At 41.9% G+C, this 25,630-nt stretch overlaps 1 protein-coding gene across 1 annotated transcript in view; it reads left to right on the top strand.

Moving 5' to 3' along the window:
* tln2b (talin 2b) overlaps positions 1-25,630 on the top strand; it is a 49,829-nt gene that overhangs the window by 12,549 nt on the left and 11,650 nt on the right. Inside the window, exons 12-46 of the mRNA XM_078256987.1 lie at positions 1,971-2,154; positions 2,667-2,780; positions 3,210-3,318; positions 3,929-4,137; positions 4,369-4,467; positions 5,089-5,256; positions 5,629-5,923; positions 7,234-7,400; positions 8,207-8,335; positions 9,529-9,642; positions 9,788-9,901; positions 10,017-10,151; positions 10,328-10,456; positions 10,596-10,698; positions 11,701-11,909; positions 12,335-12,454; positions 12,642-12,839; positions 13,368-13,507; positions 14,022-14,115; positions 14,598-14,687; positions 14,806-14,928; positions 15,523-15,666; positions 15,880-16,065; positions 16,200-16,340; positions 17,048-17,229; positions 18,530-18,662; positions 18,776-18,877; positions 19,001-19,171; positions 19,853-19,999; positions 22,161-22,262; positions 22,402-22,521; positions 23,151-23,297; positions 24,334-24,500; positions 24,889-25,072; positions 25,517-25,630. The exon at positions 25,517-25,630 is cut by the window's right edge and continues 12 nt beyond it. Of these exons, the coding sequence (XP_078113113.1) occupies positions 1,971-2,154; positions 2,667-2,780; positions 3,210-3,318; positions 3,929-4,137; positions 4,369-4,467; positions 5,089-5,256; positions 5,629-5,923; positions 7,234-7,400; positions 8,207-8,335; positions 9,529-9,642; positions 9,788-9,901; positions 10,017-10,151; positions 10,328-10,456; positions 10,596-10,698; positions 11,701-11,909; positions 12,335-12,454; positions 12,642-12,839; positions 13,368-13,507; positions 14,022-14,115; positions 14,598-14,687; positions 14,806-14,928; positions 15,523-15,666; positions 15,880-16,065; positions 16,200-16,340; positions 17,048-17,229; positions 18,530-18,662; positions 18,776-18,877; positions 19,001-19,171; positions 19,853-19,999; positions 22,161-22,262; positions 22,402-22,521; positions 23,151-23,297; positions 24,334-24,500; positions 24,889-25,072; positions 25,517-25,630 (5,083 nt within the window). The remainder of the gene's footprint in view (positions 1-1,970; positions 2,155-2,666; positions 2,781-3,209; positions 3,319-3,928; positions 4,138-4,368; positions 4,468-5,088; positions 5,257-5,628; positions 5,924-7,233; positions 7,401-8,206; positions 8,336-9,528; positions 9,643-9,787; positions 9,902-10,016; positions 10,152-10,327; positions 10,457-10,595; positions 10,699-11,700; positions 11,910-12,334; positions 12,455-12,641; positions 12,840-13,367; positions 13,508-14,021; positions 14,116-14,597; positions 14,688-14,805; positions 14,929-15,522; positions 15,667-15,879; positions 16,066-16,199; positions 16,341-17,047; positions 17,230-18,529; positions 18,663-18,775; positions 18,878-19,000; positions 19,172-19,852; positions 20,000-22,160; positions 22,263-22,401; positions 22,522-23,150; positions 23,298-24,333; positions 24,501-24,888; positions 25,073-25,516) is intronic.

Genomic DNA, 25,630 nt, shown 5'->3' with positions numbered 1-25,630 from the left:
GGGCGGCATTTTTTCATGACACACGGGGGGCGGCATGAGCACTTAAAAAAAAAAAAAAATCCTCTGCGCCGCAAAGCAGTTTTCTATTATCTATCATTTCACTGTGTGGAGAAGGTGCCGTGCACAAAAGCTGTGTGAGACGGGGAAAGGGAAGGAGGGGCTGAAACAGAAGAAGTTCACGAAAGCAATCCAACTTGGTAAAAAAAAGACAATGCCTGTAATTAGTCTGCCAAATGTCTTCAAAGGAATGAAACGTTGATAATAAAGAACAGTGATTTAATAGTGATAAAGAGATGGTGCAATCCCAGGCCGGTGGACAGTTGTATCCGTGCTAACGGCTCCTATAGTGGTGTGTGTGTGTGTGTGTGTGTGTGTGTGTGTGTGTGTGTGTGAGCACCTGTCCTACCAAAGCAGAGAATTAGCTCCACACAGTTCATTATAGGCTAAGTCTTAAATATATTTGGAATATCCATTGAAATATTCACATTTTACATAAAAAAGGTTACTCTCAGATGTTTCCAGTTTGGGGCGTCGCATAGCATTACTGTATGTGCTGGGGTACATTTTCACTAGTGCTGTCAAACGATTAAAATATTTAATCGCGATTAATCGCATTAATGTCATAGTTAACTCGCAATTAGTCGCAATTAATCTCACATTTTTATCTATTCTAAATGTCCCTTGATTTCTTTTTGTCCCATTATTTTTTTCTCATTTTAATGCTCTTATCAACATGGAAAAGTGGATCGGCTTGCTTTGTGCTTTTGTCGCCTGGCTTTGACGAGGGGGCGGAGAATTGGCATCAGCTGTGTAATTGGCTATCAAGTGGTATTTCAGACTGGACGTGCTGCGATGATAGCTCAGTTCACAACGACAAAACACACAGATCACTTTGGTCTTGTCAATGGAACCATTTGGCAACTTTTTAAAAGTAAACTTTCCATTCAGAATCTTATTGGCATCCATTTTGGCGTCTCACGCTCGCCATCCACTGAAAACGTAACGTTAGCCTGCTACTCTTTGGCCGGCTCGCAAGCTCAAACAAGTGTGTGCGGCGTGCCTGTTGTTTTGTTTCCGGTCTAGCTAGATCTGGTGTGGTGTTGTAGTTTTACTTACATTACTAGTTGTTGCAACAGCATGTGAAAAAAACTACAAAGTTTGCTAGGCCAAAAAGAACGTTAATCTCGCGATAAAAAAATTGACGCTGTTAAAATGGGTTTGCGTTAACGTCATTAATAACGCGTTTAACTGACAGCACTAATTTTCACATAATTGATATACAAGTGGACACCTGAGTATTACCCCCATATTGATATAAATACAGCCAAAACATGCTTTTAGGGATATTGTAGTCAAATATAGTGATTGTGGTGTCATAATGCAGCAACAAAGTAATCTGTATTTTCTGTCTTTAAAAAAACTACAAATCGATTAAAGGTTAAGGCTGGTGATAGTCTGTATTGTTTAATCACTTGAAGGGGGTCGAAACCACTCTCTGACATATTCCTGCTGCTTATGGGCCAATTGACTCATGTTGTGGTTCTCAGTACAAAAACATAATTGCTGCCTCTCCAAACAAGCCATAATTAACCAATGGAGTCAGGAGCATCTGTTGAGCTGGGCAGGAAAACAGACATTTTTTCCCGTACAATATTTTTTCTGACAATGCCTACTCACCGTGGGAACAGTTGTTAGCGTGATAATTGTTTAAATTATAATTTTGTAATTTCCATCATCTAAATTAGAAGCAGTTGCGGTATCTTCTGGGACAATTATCTGAATTTAAATATACACTCACAAGTAACACAAAGGAAAATAGTCCACTCTAGAACATCTTTGTAAGTCAGTTTGCAAAGCACAATGTTACTGTAAAGACAAACAAAACAAAGTATTTTACCTCACTGTATGTTACTGATCTTTTCACTACACACATGCTTTTAACAACTCTATCTCTTTTTCTCCTGTACAAGGTCCACAATTTTGCAGCAGCAGTTCAATCGAGTGGGTCGTGTGGAGCATGGCTCAGTAGCACTTCCAGGTATAATTCGGTCTGGGTCTATTGCCGGCCCTGACACCTTTAATATGGGTACTATGCCCTCTGCCCAGCAGCAAATCACCACAGGGCAGATGCACAGAGGACACATGCCCCCACTGGTGAGTAAGAGCATTGCCACTTGCAAGCAAACATGGTGTCCTGGACAAATGTCCTATTCACTACATTTTTACATTAATTGGTAGCAGCTAACCTTGGGCCAATCTGTGTAATTAAAATACTGTGTGTGAGCGGGGGAAAAAAAATAACCGAGGGAATGAGAAAATTATGTAGCACCGCCGCTGTGCTCGGTTTTCAACTGTTTTAAAAAAAAATATCAGAACACACAGTGTCAGAGTACATCATGTAACATCATGTAAATCTCATCTGCAGCATTTGAAATATAGCTTGTGGTCCCTGCTGTCAACAATGAACCACAATGAACAATATGAAGAGGGCTGTGAGTGAGATAGGGAATGAAAAGTTCCTCATATTCACACTAAAAGCCCATCTGTCTCCTGTGGTTTATAGACATTAGATTGCAAGACAGTTTTGCACCCACATACAATACACATTGTGTATTTAGATTGCTTTTGTCATTTGCACTCTGTGTGTCTCTGTTTGTTATTGTCAGAGTCTAGCCCAGCAGGCCCTGATGGGGACCATCAACAGCAGTATGCAGGCTGTGCAGCAGGCTCAGGCTGACCTGGGATATGTAGATAATCTGCCTCCACTGGGCCATGACTTGGTAAGTCTCTTTCCCATTTACTACACAGTTTTGAGAAATATTTTAGAATAGATGCAGCATGGATAGATACACTACTCCTCCACATCCAATCCTTCACAGCAGCTCCTTGAGCTCCACTTTTTTTTTAACATTCATGAATGAGTGCTTTCTGATATTGCAGCCTCAAGTAAGCAGCCTCATGCAATGCAACGTAAGATTAGATAGAATTAAACAGTTAAATCACATCAAAGTCCATCATATTTCTAAAATACAATTAGGATACAGAACTGACTGTAAATACGGAGGCTGCATTTAATGCTTGGGTGCTTCCAAAGCCGTAGGTGTTGTACAGCCCTAATCCTTAAATCCTGCACGAGAAAGTTTATATGAACTGAAAATCACCCACTGTGATGAAAGCCAATTGCTCTCCTTTTCCTCCTCCACCTAAAGGCATCCAGGGTTTGGGTTCAGAACAAAGTAGATGAATCCAAACATGAAATCCACTCTCAGGTTGATGCCATCACCGCTGGAACAGCATCTGTGGTTAATCTCACTGCAGGTGAGTGCCCAGGAGAATACTAAACAGTATTCATCTATTTCTACACCTGAGAAGGCTGCGCTGGACAAAGCTCTAAAGGAAATTGCCCTGTTATTAATATTGTTTATCTTAACATTATTGTAACCCCAAGGTGTGAATCAATAAAAATGTTTTTCTAAGTCAGTGTTAGGCCCTCACTGATGATGATCTTTTTTAACAAAAGGGCATTTCCAATTTTTTCCCTGATAGATATTTCTGCTGATAAATAAATCTTGAACTTGTTGAAGCTCAACTAACAGTGTCTCTTGCTGCTCCCCTTGTTGGTGCAACGCCAGTCAAGTTCCTGCCAGTGTTTTGTAGTGTTTTAATTTTACCTCGCCATCTGTTTGGTTGCTATTATACTCCCTCCACTAGCTAATACAAAGTGTTCTTCTTCATTGCCATTTCATCAATGTGCTCATTTCCGTGGAACTATCTCAAATATGCTCTAATTACGATACTGATGTGTGTGTTACAGCATATGACACACAAGCTGCCCCGTGGATTAGCTAAATCAATGTGACAGCAGCACAACAAATTAAGATGCACAGTAGAGGTGTAGTTTGTAATGATGGCGGTCCATCCTTCACAGGTGAGCCCACAGAAACCGACTACACAGCGGTGGGCTGCGCCATCACCACCATCTCCTCCAACCTCACGGAAATGTCCAAGGGTGTCAAGCTGCTTGCGGCATTAATGGACGATGAGGTGGGCAGTGGACACAAGCTCATGGGCGCTGCCAGGATGCTGGCAGGAGCTGTGTCAGATCTGCTTAGATCTGTTGAGCCTGCAGCCGCTGAGGTGAGATGCCCACTGATTATTGTACTGACTTGGACTGCATCCTCCACTGTAGTCACAAAGCCACATGCTGTGTTGAACTGCATGTTTTGATTTTTATCAGTGTCCCCAGTGAAGATGAAGATATTCTGGGATGAGTTTTGATCCAGAATCCTGTTTTACATAATTCATGTAGGCATGTGTGAGAACAGGCCAGGCCAGAATAATGAATGTGGTGATGTCATTCTCGTACAGCCCAGACAGACGGTGCTGACTGCAGCAGGAAGCATCGGACAGGCCAGCGGGGACATGCTCCGTCACATGGGGGAGGGCGAGACCGATGAGAAGTTCCAGGTTGGACGCCACCCAGTCACTGTTCCTATGACACTGCTGGCCAAACAGGAAGACACACACATGCTCTCAGGCCCCATTTAAAAAAATACCAAAACATACTCAAGTAGTCACATCAGGCTTTATTATTAGACTATCACTTTATGAGGAATATGTAACAAAGTGTCAGAAGGAGAGCTTTTAGTAGTAACACGACAATATAGTGTCTCAGACATCCAGTTACAGAAGGTTGTGTTGTAGCATTCACTGTAGCTGTCTCATTTATTCTTTTACATTGAAATTCATTTACCTGCCACACACACATCTTTTAGTTCCTATGTGTCTTCTCATGGCTTTGATCACACTGCTGAACCAATACTTTTCTACCACACGAAGATCAATGTAGTTTTTGATCAAATTGTTTTAATATATAACATATTATTTGTTTTCCACCTCCTAAAATTCATAATCACTATCTGCCTCTACGGTAATTTTACTGCTGTTATTCTTTGTGCATTAGATGTCCAGTATCCACACTATGTCAACTGGACAAAATGAGTTAAAAACATTTACTCTCCTTCTCCCTTCACTCACATGTGCACAGCTGTGCTGTTTTAGTGAAGGACATTGATTAATATGTTGCAGGACACCCTGATGAATCTGGCCAAAGCAGTGGCCAATGCAGCTGCTATGTTAGTCCTGAAGGCCAAGAACGTGGCCCAGGTGGCTGAAGACACCATATTGCAGAACCGGGTGATCGCAGCTGCCACTCAGTGTGCCCTGTCCACCTCACAGCTGGTAGCCTGCACCAAGGTACTGATCTAAAACTTGTTCATCCCAGTAGCCAAGTAGGTAAAGGACCTACTAACAGGCAGGAAATCATCCAAATAGGATGTAAGACACTCACCATTGCCGCTTTGTTACACTATGGAGATGTGCAATATTGAACTTTTTTAAATTAAAAAACAGGTCTTTGTCTCATATCTTGTACAAAATAAGTGACTCTTGTATCAGAAACTAATAAATAACAATGTAATGTTTCATTTTAAAGTCCTGCATTCTTGTACTTGTTTAGATGAAACAGGAATTACTGTGATATAGTCTGTCTAATATCCTAATCCTATTCTAATGTCTTCAACTCTTGTAATTTCTCTTAGTTTCTGATAATGACTGTTTGTGGTGCAGGTAGTGAGCCCAACCATCAGCTCCCCAGTGTGTCAGGAGCAGCTTGTCGAGGCCGGGAAGCTGGTGGACCGCTCCGTGGAAACCTGCGTCAAGGCTTGCCGCTCGGCTAGCGACGACAGCGAGCTGCTGAAGCAAGTCGGGGCAGCAGCAGGTGTGGTGAGCCAGGCCCTCAGCGACCTGCTGCAGCATGTCCGCCACTACGCCAGCTGCGGAGAGCCCATCGGGCGTTACGACCAGGCCACAGACACGATCATGAACGTGACAGAAAACATTTTCACTTCTATGGGTGATGCTGGTGAGTACAAAATAAGTACTCAAGGCTAGAGAACGGTGTGGGTGAAGTCCAGTTATAAAGGCTTTCAATTAAAGTTGTATGGTGTCTCTTCAGTTTCTGTTTACTCACAACAGTAAAAAAAATAACAGGTGATCTCTAATGAAAACCTGCTTTTACTTGACTTGTTCTCATGTGTTTTGAGCACATAAGAGGGCCTTAAAATATTTTCCATATTTGTGTCCATGTTAAGTGATCTAAAAAATCCTGTGAAAACATTGTCAACGCTCAGGCTATTTGTTATGGGTCGAGCCATGAGGCTGAAGAATTTTCCAAACCAGCCAATTCTCAAAGGATCGTAGGAAACATGTAATCTAAAACCACTACAGAGCTCTCAATCTGGTCTTAATCAGCATCAGGGAGGCTTTGAAACTTAAAAAGAAACACATGACTGCGCATTTTGGAAGGACAAACATTTTACCTTCTATAAATCAACAAAAAAGAGAAAATAGAATAGCAATAGATCAGTATTCAGTGAATAGAGTCCATTCTACAGATAGTGTATTGGTTGATTCCCAAGGCCATTGGATGTAGGTTGTAAAGCACATAGATGTCTTCACAGACTTCTCTGGGTGGGTTATTTTGAGCTGGAGGTGGGTGTATGGGAAACACAGCTTTTTATAGGTGCGTGGAGAGATGTTACATATATTCCAAAGACTTTGATTTGTAAGAGAGAGGATGACTCACTAGAAACCTTCAGCTATAAAAGTTCATGAAGGTGAAAACGATGGGACTAAGCAACACTAGGACACTTATAGAAATGTCTCAGTGATGCACGCAAGAGTTGGAGTATATATATATATATATATATATATATATATATATATATATATATATATATATATATATATATATATATATATATATATAGTCTTATATTAATTAATAATTCACATTAGAGTAATTCATATTTGTCCCTTTTAATATCTCTGGTTGGATTAGGTGTACAGGATTTTTGCATTATTACATGATTGTCACCCGATTAAATGGGCCCGTCAAAAATAGATATTTCCATTGGTTGTTTTATCTCTACAGTCTCAACTAAATATCCAGAATATATTATGACTAAATGGATGATGACAACTCTGAAACGTAAAGGTTATTTTCAAAACGTTCTGGCTGTCGAAATGGATACAAATCTACAACAATCTGCACAAACAGACTTCATTAAAAAACAAAAACAAATGGACAAAGGACAGAGACTCCAAATCAGCTTTGCTATCCTGGTTGTGTGGGGCATCTGCCTTTTACTTACTGTCTGTATATGTGAACAGGTGAGATGGTGCGTCAGGCCAGGGTGTTAGCTCAGGCCACCTCTGACTTGGTCAATGCCATGAGATCTGATGCAGAGGCAGAAGTTGATGTTGACAACTCCAAGAAACTGCTGGCTGCAGCCAAACTCCTGGCTGATGCCACAGCTCGGATGGTGGAGGCTGCTAAGGTAAGAGTGTCCTCTCACAATGTAATGCAATATATATGATCATTGATTTGCCTCAACTTAATAACCAAATTTAATTGCTTTCTGTCATTATTACATTACGTTTTCATTAATCATTTTAGTTTAATTAGTACTTTATTCCAAATTAATATAGAAGAGTTAGTAGTTAGTTTCACCCCATTGTAAACGATCAGTTTGATCCACAACTGTTTTATTCAGTTTTTCTCGTTTTCTATTAGCTCTGTCACGGTGCTTTTTCATGTCTAATGTCATTCTGAATGTGTGAAAAGGTGAACTGAACTAAATTGCTTTTGTTTGATAGAATACACATTTTGGCATTACTGTATGCTCAGCTACCAGCATCGTTGCACATCCAAAATAAAAGGGTGCAGCATCAGTGGCTCTTAATAAGCCCCTGGCACTGTCAAGCAGGATACTATGACTGTGAAATACCCAGGCGAGTGAAATGCTGCCTATGGCAAATGAGATGTTTTTGATCTGTGACACATTAATCACCACATCACTGCCATTATCAAAGAGGAAGTGGGAATCAGGCACTGACGGTTTCCTTGGAAACTGCCAGAGAGCAGACAGAGCTAAATGCCAATTTGCATCTATTGCACAATGTGTGTAACCAGAGTTGATAAACTTTAATTGCTGTGGTCTGATATATATAGTTATATACTACATGTAACAGTCGTGTGTGTGTGTGTGTGTGTGTGTGTGTGTGTGTGTGTGTGTGTGTGTGTGTGTGTGTGTGTGTGTGTGTGTGTGTGTGTGTGTGTGTGTGTGTGTGTGCGCGCTCTCAGGGGGCGGCTGCTTACCCAGAGAATGAGGACCAGCAGCAGAGGCTCCGAGAGGCAGCTGAGGGGCTACGTGTAGCCACTAATGCTGCAGCTCAGAACGCAATAAAGAAAAAACTAGTGAACAGGCTTGAGGTGAGTCATTGAAGTCAACATGTTCTCTCTGTGTTGTTTGACCTTGATCAAAACACAACACTCCTCATTTCTCCCTACCAGCACATATGTCACGTAAATATCTCTTTCCCACATTTTGTTGTGATTGCTTTAGTATAAACAAAGTAAAAAATAAAAGGAGAGTTTAGACATTAGGCTAAAGGAAACACATGCCAGAGTGCAAATTATAAAATGCCTAAGCAGTCATTTGTACAAATACGGTCCATTTGCCTGTGTTATTTCTCTTTCCCGTAGCAGTGAGCTATAAATCCCATTAGAGCTATGAAGGAGCTATCTGAGTATAAAGATTTGTGTTTAGCCCTCGGTATCAGTTTGCCCCTAATGACTAGCCTCTCTCAGCTCCAGAGCGCCCACTGTTCAATTTCCTAGGCACATAAACTATGCATTACCCAGGGCTGGGATCAGCCTGCTATCAGACACATATCTCAGTCCGCCTCCTTGCATCAGATGGTTACATTATTGGTGCTAATGGTTGGCTCCATCAAGGAAATGTGTGAGCCAATGAAGACAATTGAAGTGTCATGATTCCGCTACAATTATCAATGTCACACCTTAAGACCGCATTAAGCTTACCTGTTCTCTCCTGACACACTGTCATTCAGCTGCTATGCAGATTTGCACATGCTTTTATTTAGTAAATAGGAATAAAATAATAGAGAGGACGCTACACCATAGGTAGCAAATTCTACTCCTACCTATCATGTCAATTTTACATACAGTTCAGTCTTGTTTTTCTCTCTCAGTATAATGAGATCATGTATTCTGGCTCTCTTTCATCATCTATGCCTCCTTATCCGCTCAACAAAGAATGTTGTCTCTCTCTGTTTTCATTCTTGTCATCACTTCAAAGCTAGTCTTGTGTCTATGATTTAATGTGAGTTAAGCAGTATGTTTTCAGTGCTTTAGTTTTGGAAACATAGCAAGAGTAAAGCAGTGCTGATCATCCCATAAAAATGAATGAGCACTGCAATTCAATTTCCCTCTTCTTACAGAATGTTTGGTTTGTGGCCCCTCTTAGTTTGATTAGAACAACTCTGTCTGAGTGCAGATCATGACAGCTTAATACTGCACAGAGTAGAAGTGAATGTTACTCTCAGCCAGGCGCCACTCTCTTACTTTAGCCTAAATGATTTTCATTTGTATCTTCTGAACAGATAGCTGCTAAGCAGGCAGCGGCTGCTGCTACTCAGACCATTGCAGCTGCACAAAATGCTGCTGCTTCCAACAAAAATACCGTCTCACACCAACAGCTAGTACACAGCTGCAAGGTATGATCGTGTACTCTTTTTACTGATGCATTAAAACAATGTCAAATAATCTCAATGCTTATAATGCATATTACATGCAGCAGCATTCTCTTTCAAACAGTATGATATGGATATGACGCATTCCTTGTTGGTGTGTTCAATGCAGGCAGTAGCAGATAGCATTCCCCAGTTGGTTCAGGGGATGAGGAGCAGCCAGGCCCAGCCCGAGGAACTTGGTGCCCAGCTTGCCCTCATCATGGCCAGCCAGAGCTTCTTACAGGTCAGACCTTTCGCCATGACACAGTCAGCAATTATCAAACTCTCTGTCATTAGATATACACACCACTGCTCCTTTTGTGCTTATTAATTTGTTGTTGTTTTTCTGTCACCATCAGCCTGGAAGTAAGATGGTGACGTCTGCAAAGTCAGCAGTTCCAACGGTGGCTGACCAGGCAGCTGGTATGCAACTGGGCCAGTGTGCCAAGAACTTGGCTACCTGCCTGGCTGAGCTCAGGACGGCCACCTTGAAGGTATCTATACATAACACTGGAATAGCAGGAGTCGAGTCATCTCACTGATGCAGGAAATGTGTTGCTATCTGCTCCATTCAAGCACAGCATATACAGTAGGCTGGCATCCTGGCCGTGCTCCATAATGGAAGGGTGCATGCCTGTGAGTAAAATGTATCTGTGTGTGTCGTTTGAAGGCCCATGAAGCCTGTGGTCCTTTGGAGATCGATTCAGCCCTCAAAACTGTACAGACGCTGAAGAGTGAGCTTCAGGATGCGAAGATGTCCGTCATTGACAGCCAACTTAAACCTCTTCCTGGGGAAACGGTCAGTACATAGCAACATCTGCTGTGAAGTTCAATTGAAACATTATACTGTAGATATCCAACTGTAGACATACTTACATGATGAGAAAATCCCAACTGTGAATCAAATGGTTTATTTGTGTGTTCTGTCGCTGCCACAGCTGGAGAAGTGTGCTCAGGATTTAGGAAGTACGTCCAAGGCTGTGGGCTCCTCCATGGCCCAGTTGCTGACATGTGCCGCACAGGGCAATGAGCATTATACAGGTAAGAGAAGTGTATTCTACACAGAGCACAGCTCTCAGAAGCTTAAGTAACCGCTTATTTAAAAAATGTACTCTAGAGTAGTTACATTGCCAGAATAGATAGATATAATAAATATATTTGGATTGCTGAATGCATTTTTTAATGAAAAAGGTTGCTTCTTTGCCAAGTGGGAGTGTGAGGATAAAGCAGGCAGAGAAAATTATGACTCCTTTATTTGTGCTATCACGATTGCTTTAAACTTTTGAATCCAACATGGTTTGGCAGTTCTGCTGTCAATTCTGGTCCGATTGAGGATCTCAGGGGAGGAGAGATGAAGACAAATAGAGAAAAGCATTTCTAACAATGAATGCTCCCAGGCAGCACTTCATGCTGTGGCCCATAGTGCTCCTCGCTACTCATTAATTTTATCAGATTTAACATTCCATCAGCAAATGGCTCCACTTGGCTGGTTTATGCAATTTGATGCAATTTGATGCTTTTCTTCTCGGCTCTGTGTATAATAAGTTAAGGGCACCTCCCATATGGAGCCATATTTATTATATTAACTCATTTATTTAAACAATGAGAGCATTTGAGTATCACAGTGTGTTCTCGGTGTGGTACGGCTAGCCCCTGCCAGGTGATTTACGCAATGCAATTAAAATTGTAGTAAAGACAGGAAATACACATACCTCTCAGTTTGTTTTGCGTGAACAGGACTGCTGCAAAGTAAAACTAATGAGATTGAATTTAATGTTTAGTAAAACGTCAGTTTCAATTTCTACAGAAACATGGTTACTTACTCTCACTACATAACAATGTGCAACACCAGAGAATGTGAACATCATATTTCATTTATATCTGTGTAATATATCATCCATAGTTCAGGCTGTATTTTCCCTTTCTGGTATTTACTGATGCTGTTGTTACACTGATATTATTTGGTTTGTGTCATAATATTCTCTTTGTCTCTATGATCAAATTCATTCATTATCATTTCAATGTGTTGCTGGTTGTTTGCAGGTGTGGCTGCCAGAGAAACAGCACAGGCTTTAAGGACATTGGCTCAAGCAGCCAGAGGTGTAGCAGCCAGCACCAAGGAGCCTCAGGCTGCAGCTGCGATGCTGGACTCAGCCCAGTTTGTCATGGAGGGCTCAGCTATGCTGATCCATGAAGCCCATCAGGCCCTGGTTCATCCAGGAGATGCTGAGAGTCAACAGAGGCTGGCACAGGTAGCATAGCTCCCAGTATTATATACCTCAGAGACAGTGATATTAGTCACATTGTTCCTCAGGCCCCTCTCTCTTTCTCTCCTCTACTGATTTGTAAACATTTCTTCTCTCCATAACAATCATCCCCTCTAAGCGTTGCTATTTTCTCTCTGCTCTCTGTCTCTCGCCTGGTATTCCTCTCTCAGGAATGCCAGAGTAAAACTGCTCATTCTCCTGCAGCCCTTCAGGGGATAAATATATTGTTTGGCATATATCTGTGACAGCAGCATAAATTAGTGACACGAATTACTCTGCACCGCTGTGAGCCCAATTTGCATTTGAGATGTTTTTCCCCTTATAGCTTTGCTCTGGGACTTTGTATTGTGTAGCACATTGTTAGAATGACTAATGGCAGTCCAGTGACAGAGCGTTGCACTGTGTTTCAGGTGGCCAAAGCAGTGTCGCACTCCCTGAATAACTGTGTAAATTGCCTGCCAGGCCAGAAGGATGTTGACATGGCCCTTAGGAGCATTGGTGAGGCCAGCAAGAAGCTGCTGGTGGACATTGTGAGTCCCGACTTTACTTAGGGATTTACTTGACATTTAGTGGATTTGTATTTACACAAAACATCTGTACTAAACACATACGTTAAAACACCACGCAATTCAGGAACAGGTTATTGCCATTTGACTTGATTTTTGATAGTCTGTGTACTACACTATGCCCTAATTGGTGTGTGTCCTGTCTTTGAAGCTCCCTCCCTGCTGTAAGACATTCCAGGAGGCCCAGAGTGATCTGAACCACACAGCTGCTGAACTCAACCACTCTGCAGGCGAGGTCGTCCACTCCTCTCGTGGAACGAGCAGCCAGCTGGCTGCGGCCTCAGGGAAGTTCAGCCAAGACTTTGATGAGTTCCTGGATGCTGGCATTGAGATGGCAGGACACACCCAAGTAGGTTTCATGAACATACAACCCCCTCCACACTCCATTGAAACAGGTAAATGGTAATCCACTGTAATCAGTATTTTATACACAGAGAGGAGCATTGAAACCGTTGATGGACAAACGCAAAAGTCTTAAAATCTGAGTGGACGAGGTATATTCTTGTGTCACTTTATTACCTAAGCTATTTAAATCATTTGTTAATTAGACCTTTTCGTTTAATTTACTTAGGCACATGATTGTGACCAAGAACACTAACACAGTCAGATGTAATGAGATCTTGTGATGTTCTTGTTCTGGTTATTTTGCTCATTAATTTGGAAAGATCATCTGGGATTGGAGTTGATGTAGCATGACACCCAAGCTTTAATCAGGCTCAATGAGACCTGCTGAGTGAGGAAAAGAGGATATAGGTGGTAGGGACACACTAAAACATTTTTTTTAATACTTTAACCCTTGACAGCTGTTATGACACAATAAATTCTCTAAATCCATCTTAAAAATCACCTGTATATATTTTTTTCCTTGGCTGTGCAGAAACAGGACGACCAGATCCAAGTCATTGGTAATCTGAAGAACATATCCATGGCATCCAGTAAGCTGCTGCTGGCTGCCAAGTCTCTGTCTGTGGATCCAGGTGCAGCCAATGCAAAGAATCTCCTAGCTGTGGCAGCAAGGTGCGATAAAATGCAGAGTGCCTGATATGTGTCAGAAATTATATTTATTTGTTCTTTTGTATGAATAGTATACAGTATTTTGCTGATAAACTACACCATGTTGTCCTAAATATGAATCCAAGTCCATATTCAAGCATGTAGCAAGTTATGAAAAATTCAGATTTGTGCCTTTCCCAAGCTGTGTCTGTTCGGCATTGCTTGAGGGAGTACAAAGTGAGAAGCCAACAGCTGGTCCCGCAGGGCTTTAGGCCTGACTGACTTCTCTCTGTCTAATTAGGAAGATGGAAGCTTTGGCCAGGGCCTGTCTGTGCTCAGCAAGGCTGAACACAAACTCAAGACAATCTCGGCACTCCTGTGCAGTGTGTTAGCCTATCGCAGTGAGAGGCCAGCAGTGCCATGCTTGAATAGGGGAGTTAAAAGCATGTGTGAGTGAGTGTGAGTGAAGCCAAGCTGTGTGTGCATGCGGAGGACATGTGAGAGCTAAAAAGCTTGTGTGTGTGCCTGTGTGTTTCAGGGCAGTGACAGAGAGTATTAACCAGCTGATCACGCTCTGTACACAGCAAGCAGCAGGACAAAAAGAGTGCGACAACGCCTTGAGGGAGTTGGAGGTAGCTGTCCTCACACACACTGTACCACACAGACTCTCCTTCTCTTTAGGCCTGTTTTCTGTTGCCTGTACAAGCCTGTATGTTTTTAATCAGGAAAACTAGATACATTTGTTCACCCTTTCCTTCCGCCTATTTTGCATTTAATGACTCCCATAGAGCCATTAATTATAGACATACATTAAATTCAGAACTATAGTACTTTCTAAGTGCATTAGTGACACTGGGTAAACCAGAGCATTTTTCTATACTGAAGCCTACATTTACTTATACTAAAGTAACTGAAAATGATAATCAGGCTGTGCATTTTAAAGGCTTGATTATCATTATTTATCAAGGCAGTATATTCTCATCATTTTGATTTATATTTATTGTGTTTCCTTTCTCTAAATTAAGTGGCTGATAAATTGTAATGTCGTAGAAGGAATGTTCAGTTGTGTGTCCATTGTAGTTATTATGTTATTATCATCTCTGTCTGTGTACAGGCTGTCAGAGGGCTCCTGGATAATCCCAATGAGCCTGTCAGCGAACTCTCCTACTTTGACTGCATCGAGAGCGTCATGGAGAATTCGAAGGTACAGGCTTTCAAAATAATTGTGTGACCCATATACTTTAACTGTCAGAGATATTTTAGGTAGTAGGTAGCTGAAGATCTAATTTGTACATGTTTTTCTCCATTTCCCTATGCCTCAGGTCCTAGGAGAGTCAATGGCAGGTATTTCACAGCACTGTAAGACAGGTGATGTGCTGGCCTTCGGGGAGAGCGTGGGCGTGGCGTCCAAAGCTCTGTGTGGGCTGACAGAGGCTGCAGGACAGGTGAGATCACAGCACGGTACTAACTACTCCCTCTGAGTTACCATGCTTCTGCTTTCATCTGAGCTTTCCGCCTTCTGCACTCTTTTTTGCTTAACTTGTTTTTTTAATGTATGCTTAAATTGAATCAACTTACATTTCGATTAGGGAAAGTAAATTGTTGAGCATTTGTTAAGGTTGATACACCCCTTTTTAAACAAGGATTCCACATGGAATCCCTTTATAATAAATGGCATTCAGACTTCGCAGGACACTTGGCCATGACAGTGAGCCAGGTTTTGTTGGAGGTTTTACAGGCTCCCATCCCTAAATTTGTAAAATAACACCCTCACCTCCATGCAACATTCAGTTACCTTGCCTGGAAAAGGGCACCCTCTGACATGTCTTGTGTTACCTCTGCAGCAAGCTCCCCTGTTATGTGCAATGTATACAATAGTTATCTATTCATATACTTATGTATGTAAGTCAGAGAATGTGGACTGCAGGTGGGGGGTGTTAGCTTGTCTGTGACAACAAGGGGGATCATGGAGGACAGTAAAGAACCTATTTAGTAGCAAACTAATCTATTAATTTATAACTTTGTTTTTTGCCCTGTAGGCCTCATATCTTGTAGGTGTGTCTGATCCAAATAGTCAGTCAGGCCACGAGGGACTGGTGGATCCCATCCAGTTTGCAAAGGCCCACCAGGCTATACAGATGGCTTGTCAGAACTTAGTGGACCCAGCTAGTAGTCCCTCACAGGTAAGAAGGGGCTTGAAAACCACCATTATCTTGTATATGGGGCATGCACTTGGGACAGTAGTGTATATAGATCTCTTGTGACTGTGATTAAACATTTAAAAACCTAAAATCGACCTGAATGTTGTCAATAATTTACTCTACACACCCTACCAGAATGCTTCATTTCATACTCAACCTCTGATTCCTATTTGTTGGTGTGTCTTTGTTTGTCAGATCTTGTCTGCAGCAACAATTGTAGCCAAGCACACCTCAGCTCTCTGTAATGCCTGCCGCCTGGCTTCCTCCAAAACCTCCAACCCTGTGGCTAGGAGACAGTTTGTCCAGTCAGCCAAAGAGGTGGCCAACACCACGGCCAACCTTGTCAAAACCATCAAGGTCAACTCCCCAACTGATCAAAACGTTGAGTGTAAATTTGTTACAGAATTCATTCGTCTTGTGAGAGAAGCTGTGGATGTGTGTATAATTCCGCCGCTTACAAAAGTATGACAAAAATGGAAAGATGTTCATATTCACATGCTTTTGTCTTGTTTCAGGCCTTAGATGGGGATTTTTCGGAAGACAACAGAAACAGATGCCGTGTTGCTACAACCCCACTCCTTGAGGCTGTAGAAAACCTGTCAACCTTTGCCAACAACCCCGAGTTTGCGAGCATCCCAGCGCAAATCAGCAATGAGGTATTCATCCATTTTCATGTTTGAAATGCTCTGTTTTCATTTTTTCCGCAGTTCCTAATGATTTAGCTGAATGAAAATGAAAGGCAATCTTTCCTCAGGTCCTCTGTTCTCAGAAACATCCAATTAGTAATTTTTTTCCCCCACGCATCCTACAGAGGATCTTGAAGCTACTCTTTAGAGAGATGTCATGAATCTTTTGTGACTGCACTCAATCCCCTTTAAACAGACACTTTTATATGAGCCAACACAGAAAGGTTTGTACAGCGAACATGGGGGGAATCAGATTAAAGGTCCAATTTTCCCTTTTTTAATGTCAAGAAAAGACTCAAAGAGAAAGACAGACAGAATTTTATTTTTCAATCTGAGTGTAACAGTTCTCACACAGTCCTCTAAAAGCTTTATGGCTGTAATCTATTGGAGGGCAGTGTTTAACGGCACTTTTTCTCAGCACAGCTGCTCTAATCTTCAGCTTGTTAATCTAATTGTCGAGGGAGGCTTTGGCTTGGATCATAAAGACTGAAGGTGTTTCTTCCTGCATCTGTGTAAAGCGCCTTTCTAATCTCATCCCTCCCGTTGATTGTACCTTTGATCTCTCCAAGGTAGTCAAGGAATATTAACAAATCTGTCATACCATTGTGGTAAGCTCTTTGCTGTTGAGCTGCTACCTGGGCTGTTGTTTCACCTGCACTATGTTTTCATTTCCACAGGGCTCGGCAGCTCAGGAGCCTATCGTGCATTCAGCCCGCTCCATGCTCGATAGCTCAACTTACCTTTTAGAAACAGCCCGCTCACTGGTCCTCAACCCCAAAGATCCTCCCACATGGTCCATACTGGCCGGCCACTCCAGAACAGTCTCTGACTCCATCAAGAGTCTCATCACCTCCATCAGGTTGGTAGTAATCCCACCTACTGCCACATCTGTCTCTGCAGGATTATCCTGAATCAAAGTTTATAATGGTTTGTTCACAGTTAGAGGAAAAAACTGTTTCTGAAGCCAGAGGGATTATTCTGTGATATCTGCTCAGCTAAGCAATACATTGTCACATTAGTTTATATCTGCTGAGATTCCTGCTGCCTTGTAATCGATTAGTGAACACTATAGAGCAGTGGTGAGATGAGGAGCCACGGTGGATCTGCAGCACATAGTGCCCCAACCAATTCTGTCTTTGTCATCATCCTCCAATCAGATGCATACACAGTTCTCACAGCAGCTAAAGTATGTATGCTTTTAAGGAATAAAAGAAAATGTTTATTCGCTCTCTTACCAAGAGTTAGATGAGAGGATGGATGCCAATCACATGTTTATTGCTAAATATGAAACAAAAGCAAACAGATTATCTAGGTTAAGCAGTGTCCTCTGGTTGCCTTGCAACCTCATTCTGATAACAAGACTCCACTGCTCCCAGCCAAAAAATAATCCTGCACAAAACCCTATGTAAAACCACAATTTGTCGATTCTATATTTCAGTTTTTCTACTGATTCAACAAACAATATATAATGTGTTAATCAGTAAGCTTTAGAGGTGCTAGCTGTTTCCCCCTGCTTCCAGTCTTTATGCTGAGCTAAGCTAATCGGCTGCTGAAAGTGGAAAGTGAAAGTGGTGTCAATGTCAGGAATGTGCGAAAAAATATGAACTATTTCATTGAATTAAATGCGTATTTCGTACCATGTCTTTTTGCATTATTTACTGTATACTTATACATGTATTTCATATTGATTGACATTACATGGATTGGCCCCTATATATATTGCTGATCTCCTTACCCTACATCACTCCTCCAGGAAACTAAGATCGTCTAATCAGTTCCTTTTAGCTATTCCACAGTCTCGGATGAAAACAAAGGGTGATCGTACCTTCTCTGTTGTGGCCCCGAGACTCTGGAACAAACTTCCCATTCACATTAGGTCCTCCTCTACTGCCAAGATCTTTAAGTCTCGTCTTAAAACACATTTTTATTCTTTGGCGTTTGATTTAGTTTGGGGACATTTGTATAGAAGTGTTTTGTTTGTATGATGTTCATTGTGTCTATATTTGTATTGTCTTCCTTTTGTATTTATAACATAATATAACTTTGTACAGCACTTTGTTCAGCCTAGGTTGGTTTTAAATGTGCTCTATGAATAAATTGACTTGACTTGACTTGCATAATAATATAAAATGTATTGATGTAACATTTCCTGATGATAGGGACAAGGCACCAGGACAGAGGGAGTGTGACTACTCCATTGATAACATCAATAAGTGTATCCGGGACATTGAGCAAGCTTCCCTAGCTGCAGTTGGGCAGACCTTGCCCTGCAGAGATGATATCTCCATGGAAGTGAGTTCAAGTACCCCATCACCTCTGTCTTGTCCGACAGAAAGAACCTAATGGAATTTGTAGTCTTTCTGTTGTGACTTATACCGTAATTATCTGCCGTTGTAACTCACCAGGCGCTCCAGGAGCAGCTGACATCCTCTGTGCAGGAGATTGGGCATCTGATTGATCCCGTCTCCACCGCAGCCCGAGGCGAAGCTGCCCAACTAGGACACAAGGTGATGGTCTGACCATATATCTCTTCATCCCCTCTGGATTTAGAAAGAAAACCCAATGCTGTCTATTTTCTATCTTGTGATCCAATACTTCCTCAAACAGTTCGGTTCCACTTGTTTTCCCAGGTAACCCAGCTGGCAAGTTACTTCGATCCACTCATTGTGGCATCAGTGGGCCTGGCCTCTAAGCTGCATGACCACCAGCAGCAGATGACCATCCTAGACCAGACCAAGACCCTGTCTGAGTCTGCGCTGCAGATGCTCTATGCTGCCAAGGAAGGCGGGGGGAACCCAAAGGTACTAAGCAGTTCATATAGTTACAGTGTGTTTAGCCTGCCATGGCCACCATTTCATGGGTGACCTGAGATATTAAGCTGAATTTCAGCAGGTCAAGACAATAAAGCAGTCGTGTTTCTTTTTAAAGCAACACTAGAGAACTTTTTGTAACTTAAAATAATGTTTCCAAAATCGTTTCAGTGTTTCATCAACTCGTAACAGGGTGAACAGCACTTCTGCATTTGCTTTGCGGCCCTCTACCGGCTAAAACCGCACTATGCAAGTTTGCCAGACTGGGTAGCGGATCTGTAGTTCAAATGAGACATAATGGGACAATTCCGCTTCCAACCTGTAGGGGGACCGAGGCGGGAAAAGTTCTCTAGTGTTGCTTTAAGAGGATCATGAAGAACTATCTTCTGCCTCAGTTTCTGTAATTCTTTATTATATGTTCTTTTTCTCGTATCAAACACATGGCATGTGAACTTTGTTAAATTTCAAATTTGGTGTTTGAATTGTTAGAAAATAGGGTACTACAAGCCTTTAGAGCAGCAAGAATCCATCCTGGCCAAGCGTTACCTAATGAGACACTGCATACTTTCCAGCTGTAGGGACACTCTGGAGCTGCTGTCATGCTGATAAATTTCCTTCTGGCTAGACCAAGACAGTGTCACAGAAGCGTTAATCAGCTGACTGTGTCCCCAGGCATCCCACACCCATGATGCCATCTCTGAAGCAGCCCAGCTGATGAAGGAGGCCGTTGACGACATTATGGTGACTTTGAATGAGGCGGCCAGTGAAGGGGGCATGGTCGGGGGCATGGTGGAGTCCATCGCTGAGGCCATGGGCAGGGTGAGTAAGGTTGTGTGTGTTTGTGTGTGTGTGTGTGGTACCATCTTATGGGAAGTCTGCTCAGGTGGTTTAAAATGGATTTCAGGTTGACACTTATTCCCCATCATTTTTGTCTGAAGGCAAAATGAGCTTTCCTCTGTAAGAGCAATTCCACAGCGAGTGTGCCAAGAGTGTGTCCTTGTCAGTGACTCTCATTAGTCCAGTAGATGACAAGTTTTAAATCCACAGCCCACTGGTGATGTTCACTGTCACTCAGCCTGCTGGGTGACATGTCACTGTGTTCACAGTGCGGTTAATAATTGACGATATTCTGCTCATACTCAGACATATAGCTCAGATCTTAACCTTCATTTTATTTTTTTTTCTAGTGTTTTTTATTTTTTACCCTCAGCTTTAACATAGGAGAGCAACCGTCATTAAAACACCATTAGCATATATAAAGTGGAAGCATTTTACAAGAATGCATACATAAAAAAGGTTTATATGTTCTCACTTATGGCAAATGATATATCAATTAACAAGTTATACTATAAAAAGGACTGGTTGCCAAATGGTGTACATCCAACATTGGTATTGCCAGCATAGCTCGATTTATCTTTGTGGTTGCTCTTAATTTAATCAACCTACGTTTGGACTATCCCCTACAACAGTGGTTCCCAACCTTTTTTCCTTGACGCCCCCCCTACTTATGTCTAAGAAAAGCTGAGCCCCCTCCTCCGAAACCGAAGTTGAGGTAACTCTCGAGATAGAGCCTTACTTTCTTTTTTGATACAGAGGAGTTATCAGCACTTTTATGTTTCTCCGCCATGTTTTATTCATAAAATAGTGATGCCGTGGCGGCAGGAAAAACGAGGATGCTAGCAGCTAGCAGCTGACCTGATGACAGCAAGGGTCACAGGTTAAGAGGTCCCGGAGGTTTGGCCTACTAAGTAGCCTGCCTACAATTTTAAGCAAGAACAAAAATATATAGTTTTTATACAGACTTTTGTATACATTATATATTCTAGTGTATTATCATAATTTGTTTAACATGTGCAAATATTTTTTTTTTACCTCAAACCAGATAAAGACTTGCGCACCCCCTGTGATCTTTGCCGCCCCCCTGAGGGGTCCCCGGACCCCAGGTTGGGAACCACTGCCCTACAATAATGTACCTTATAGATAAGGGCTACATAGCGTCAAAGCCACTTTATTAATGACTTAACATTGGCAGCTGTTGATGATAGTTTATTGTAATGTAGGAAAATCCAAAATTCTTTCATCAACATCCATCAATTTGCCATCATAAATGTACTGCACTTATATGTTTGGTCTATAGTGTGTCAGATACTGGATTTTGATACCAATATTGATAATTGAGTGTTCAAAAATCTGATAATGAACTATAATGTATCAATTCATTTATTTAACATTAGCACTTAACATAAACCATCATTTTTAAGGAGGATTTCTTAAATTTGGTTATTAATGAATTGTGACCAAAATATTTACCGAGCTGGACATTTTTCAGTTAAAAAATACAATTGTCAGTGCTCTCTGGTGGACAAACGGTATAATGGATTTATAATATAAATCATATCTTGGGCATTTCTGGACTGCAATTTCATGTTACTTATCAGCCAACACATACTGTTCGATAGATAGCTTTGCGATAGCTAATATTGGACCATATATTGTCCCAACAGATTTAATGTTCGGGCTGTAGTTTGGTTGGTAGCTTTCTCCCAAGAATGAGAGGGATCAAAAAGTCCATCGGAGGGGTTGATTAATAATACCTGCACAAAAAACAAAACAAGCTGCACTGGCAGGTGAACACACCGGGTAATCCTTCACTTCATTGTACGCTGGCAAACCAAATCTCTGCATATTAAGCATTATTTATATAGCATTCATAATTTAACACAGAATGCAGAATAATCATTACTGTAGCTGAGCTATTAGACCAGGCTTTTAAAATATGACGAAACAATTATTAACAATTAACAGAATAATTAATTAAAACCTCAAAACCCATTATACTATGCTTTATTTAAAAGTGTTACCAAACTAAATCAAAAGTCTCACATATAGCAAATGGGAGTACCAAATGTAAAAACACATAGGATAGCTATGTTTACTATGTACTATGGATAGGTAAGTACTAAAGGGCTGATCTTCACAGCTGGATGAAGGAACACCGCCTGAACCTAAGGGCTCCTTTGTGGACTACCAGACCACCATGGTGAAGTTCTCCAAGGCCATCGCTATCACTGCGCAAGAGATGGTGAGTGCACTAAGGCATTATATTCATGACTCTGTGTGTTTTCCATTACATTTCCAATCTTCAATGACAATATTTGTCAGTAGGGCTAGAGAAACATTAATCTGCCTCTGCTGAGGATGTATGTTCTCTCTGTCGCCAGATGACTAAGTCAGTAACCTGCCCTGAAGAGCTTGGCGGCCTTGCCTCTCAGGTGACGGTGGACTATGGACAGCTAGCACACCAAGGACGCCTCGCTGCAGCCACTGCAGAGCCAGAGGAGGTGAGAAGCCACGTCTCTGTCCTATGGAGTATGTGGGGGCAAATTACATACTCCTTATGAAAGATTTAACACATCAAGCTCTATATATCTTTGAAATTGTGCCCCTGAAATGTCAGACGGTATTCACTCACCCACTGATCAGAGCAGATGTTATTGCTGTTATTTGAAATGACACCCCTTGCTCAAGGTTGTGAGATCAAACCGAAATATACCTCTCCAGCATCCATCGCTCTCAGCACCCACATAGTCTTTTCTTACAGCTTTTCTGTGTAGTCCAGAGGATAGCAATGTGTGGAAACATTGCACTAATTAGCGTGCAGCTCTTATCAATATCTTGTATATAACAGGCCTCTGGAAACTCTGCTGGTTACCATAGCGACATTGTACCTCTACAAGTCTTAAAGCCTATAGTGACGCTTATAATGGAGTACCACCCACCCATGACTCTCAGTCTGTAAATTAAAGGTGTAGTGCCAGCATTCCCTGTCTCTGGATGCTTGAAATAATCCGCTGGGTACTGGCAGGTCTCTGCCAGTTTAGGACATGATTGTACTTTGTAATTGTGTAGTACAGTGACTCAAATGGGAAGATGGATGCGGTGTAAGTTGATGGTCTGGTTATGCTTTCAGGTTGGTTTCCAGATAAAGACACGGGTGCAAGAGCTGGGCCACGGCTGTATCTACATGGTCCAGAAGGCTGGAGCCCTGCAGCTCAGCCCCACTGACAGCTTCTCCAAAAGGGAGCTCATCGAGTGTGCCCGAGCAGTCACAGAGAAGGTAAACAGTGTCTTGCAGAAGGAAGCTTTTTTTATATATATATATATATATATATATATATATATATATATATATATATATATATATATATATATATATATATATATCATTAACTCAGCATTAGCATTTTTATTGAACTATTTCATGCATCTCTCAGTACATTTGCTGTATATATACCTATTTAAGTAAAGTGATAGAGAACATATAAGTGTGTGCAACTGCAAGGCTTAAGAAGAAGCAGTTCAGGTGTGAAAGTTAGTTTTGTACCGTAGCTGACAGGCTATTATTTATTATTAAGGTTTAGCTTTAGCCTTGATATTGAACTGGTATAGTGTCAGAAGACTATAGGGTTAATGTACTGTATGTTATTTTAGGAGTTAATAACTGGTGCTTAACAGTATTATTGCACCAGTCATGCAGGTCACGTGAGCATGCTCTCCTGATCACCCTCACACTGCGCAGGTAATGATAATACTAATGTCTCCCTGCTGTGACCCTGACAGCAGCTAGCCAGGCTGCTCACACATTTGTTTTTTTTGTCGCCACTGTGAGGCTATGACTTGATTCAGGGCTCATACCAAACTTGAAAAATGTGTGGTCTCACGTTTGCTGATACGTGAAGCCTGTGCCTCATTGAGATGTACCTGTCGGGGCTTTCCATTTGTTTAGGAGGGATAGGCAAACAGCAGTCTTCAGGGGAGATGCGAGATTTGCAGAGTCAGGCTCATTGGCTTAATGTGATTGTGCAGCAGACTGTGATTTGATGCATGTTAAACCCTGCTGTCTCTCTTTCTCCCAGCGTCCTCCTTTAATCAAGCTCGTCCAGATCTTACACTCTAAACATTTGCAACTTCACTCATCCGATTTATAAAGGCTCCTCCAACATCCAACAAAGAGTAAAAGCTGCTGGTTAATCATTAAAAATGTGCACGGCATACAGAAACTAGGGTTATTTTTAGTTGTTTTTTACACCTCTGACAACAGCGTGTTGGAAGGACCTCTCTGCATATCTAATGGTATGCTTCACATGTTCCAGGTGTCCTTGGTACTGTCAGCACTGCAGGCGGGGAACAAAGGCACCCAGGCCTGTATCACAGCAGCCAGCGCTGTTTCTGGCATCATCGCTGACCTGGACACCACCATCATGTTCGCCTCAGCTGGAACACTGAGCCCTGAGAATGAAGAGTCATTTGCTGACCACAGGTGCAATCACCTTGACCAAGACATTATGTTAAATGAAAACCTGTAATCACCAAAAAAGAGATGATGGTTAAAAGTGAGCATATGATTAATAGGTTTCGTGAGCACATGGGTAATACAACATATGTTTGCTGTGAGTTAACTTACCAAGATTTAGGTTGTTAGGTTTTTAGACTGCAACACCAGAGCTTCATTTTTCTTTTGATGACTCACTCAGGAGAAGTGCAGTTTTGTCTATAAAGTTCAGTATTCAGATGCATTTCACATAATGAGTGTACATTGAAAATTGTCCTAACTAAACACTGTTAAAAAGTAACAGCTTCCTTTCATTTTGCTGGTACTTGAGCGTGACTGTGCTGCAGATTGTGACACAATGTGTCCCGTCCCTCAGGGAGAGCATCCTGAAGACAGCCAAGGCACTGGTGGAGGACACCAAACTGCTCGTTGCTGGAGCTGCATCCAGCCAGGAGAAACTGGCCCAGGCTGCACAGTCCTCAGCCAAGACCATCACCCAGCTCACTGAGGTGGTCAAAATGGGAGCCACCAGCATGGGCTCTGAGAACCCAGAGACACAGGTGACGAAACTCCCAAAGACATTCAAACAAAAGAATGTCTAATACAACCACAGATGTTTCAGCCATGTGTAGTCACAGTTGTACGCCTTTGTGTTTCAGCAAAGCCCAGTTATTACTTACTTACTTAATTCAGCTGCACAGAACTTTAACCATATATTATAACTTATTATACTATTCTGAAATATTAGTCATTCATAATGAGTGTCTTCTATCTTGCTGTACACCGAGCATTAGATTCTCTGTGTAATTGAAGATTCATCTGATCTGATGTGTTTCCTCTTTCCTCTGTGCGTTTGCCTCTATCTCTGCCCTTCACTAAGTCTGAAGTATCATGACTAGGTGGGAGTGATAAGGGCTGCAGTGTTAAATCCTTTCCCCAGGGTGCTACTGATAAACCTTTACTCTGACCATTGTGCCATATTGATTGCAGCTCTATCTCCTCAGGTGGTTCTGATAAACGCGGTGCGGGATGTGGCCAAGGCTCTGGCCGAGCTCATTAGCGCCACCAAATGTGCCGCCGGCAAACCAGCAGACGACCCGTCCATGCATCAGCTGAAG

Source organism: Sander vitreus, chromosome 8, assembly GCF_031162955.1.
Source record: "Sander vitreus isolate 19-12246 chromosome 8, sanVit1, whole genome shotgun sequence".
In the NCBI taxonomy this organism is placed as follows: Eukaryota; Metazoa; Chordata; class Actinopteri; order Perciformes; family Percidae; genus Sander; species Sander vitreus.
The sequence above is the reverse complement of the archived record's forward strand: the minus strand, read 5'-3'. Positions and strand labels throughout refer to the sequence as shown.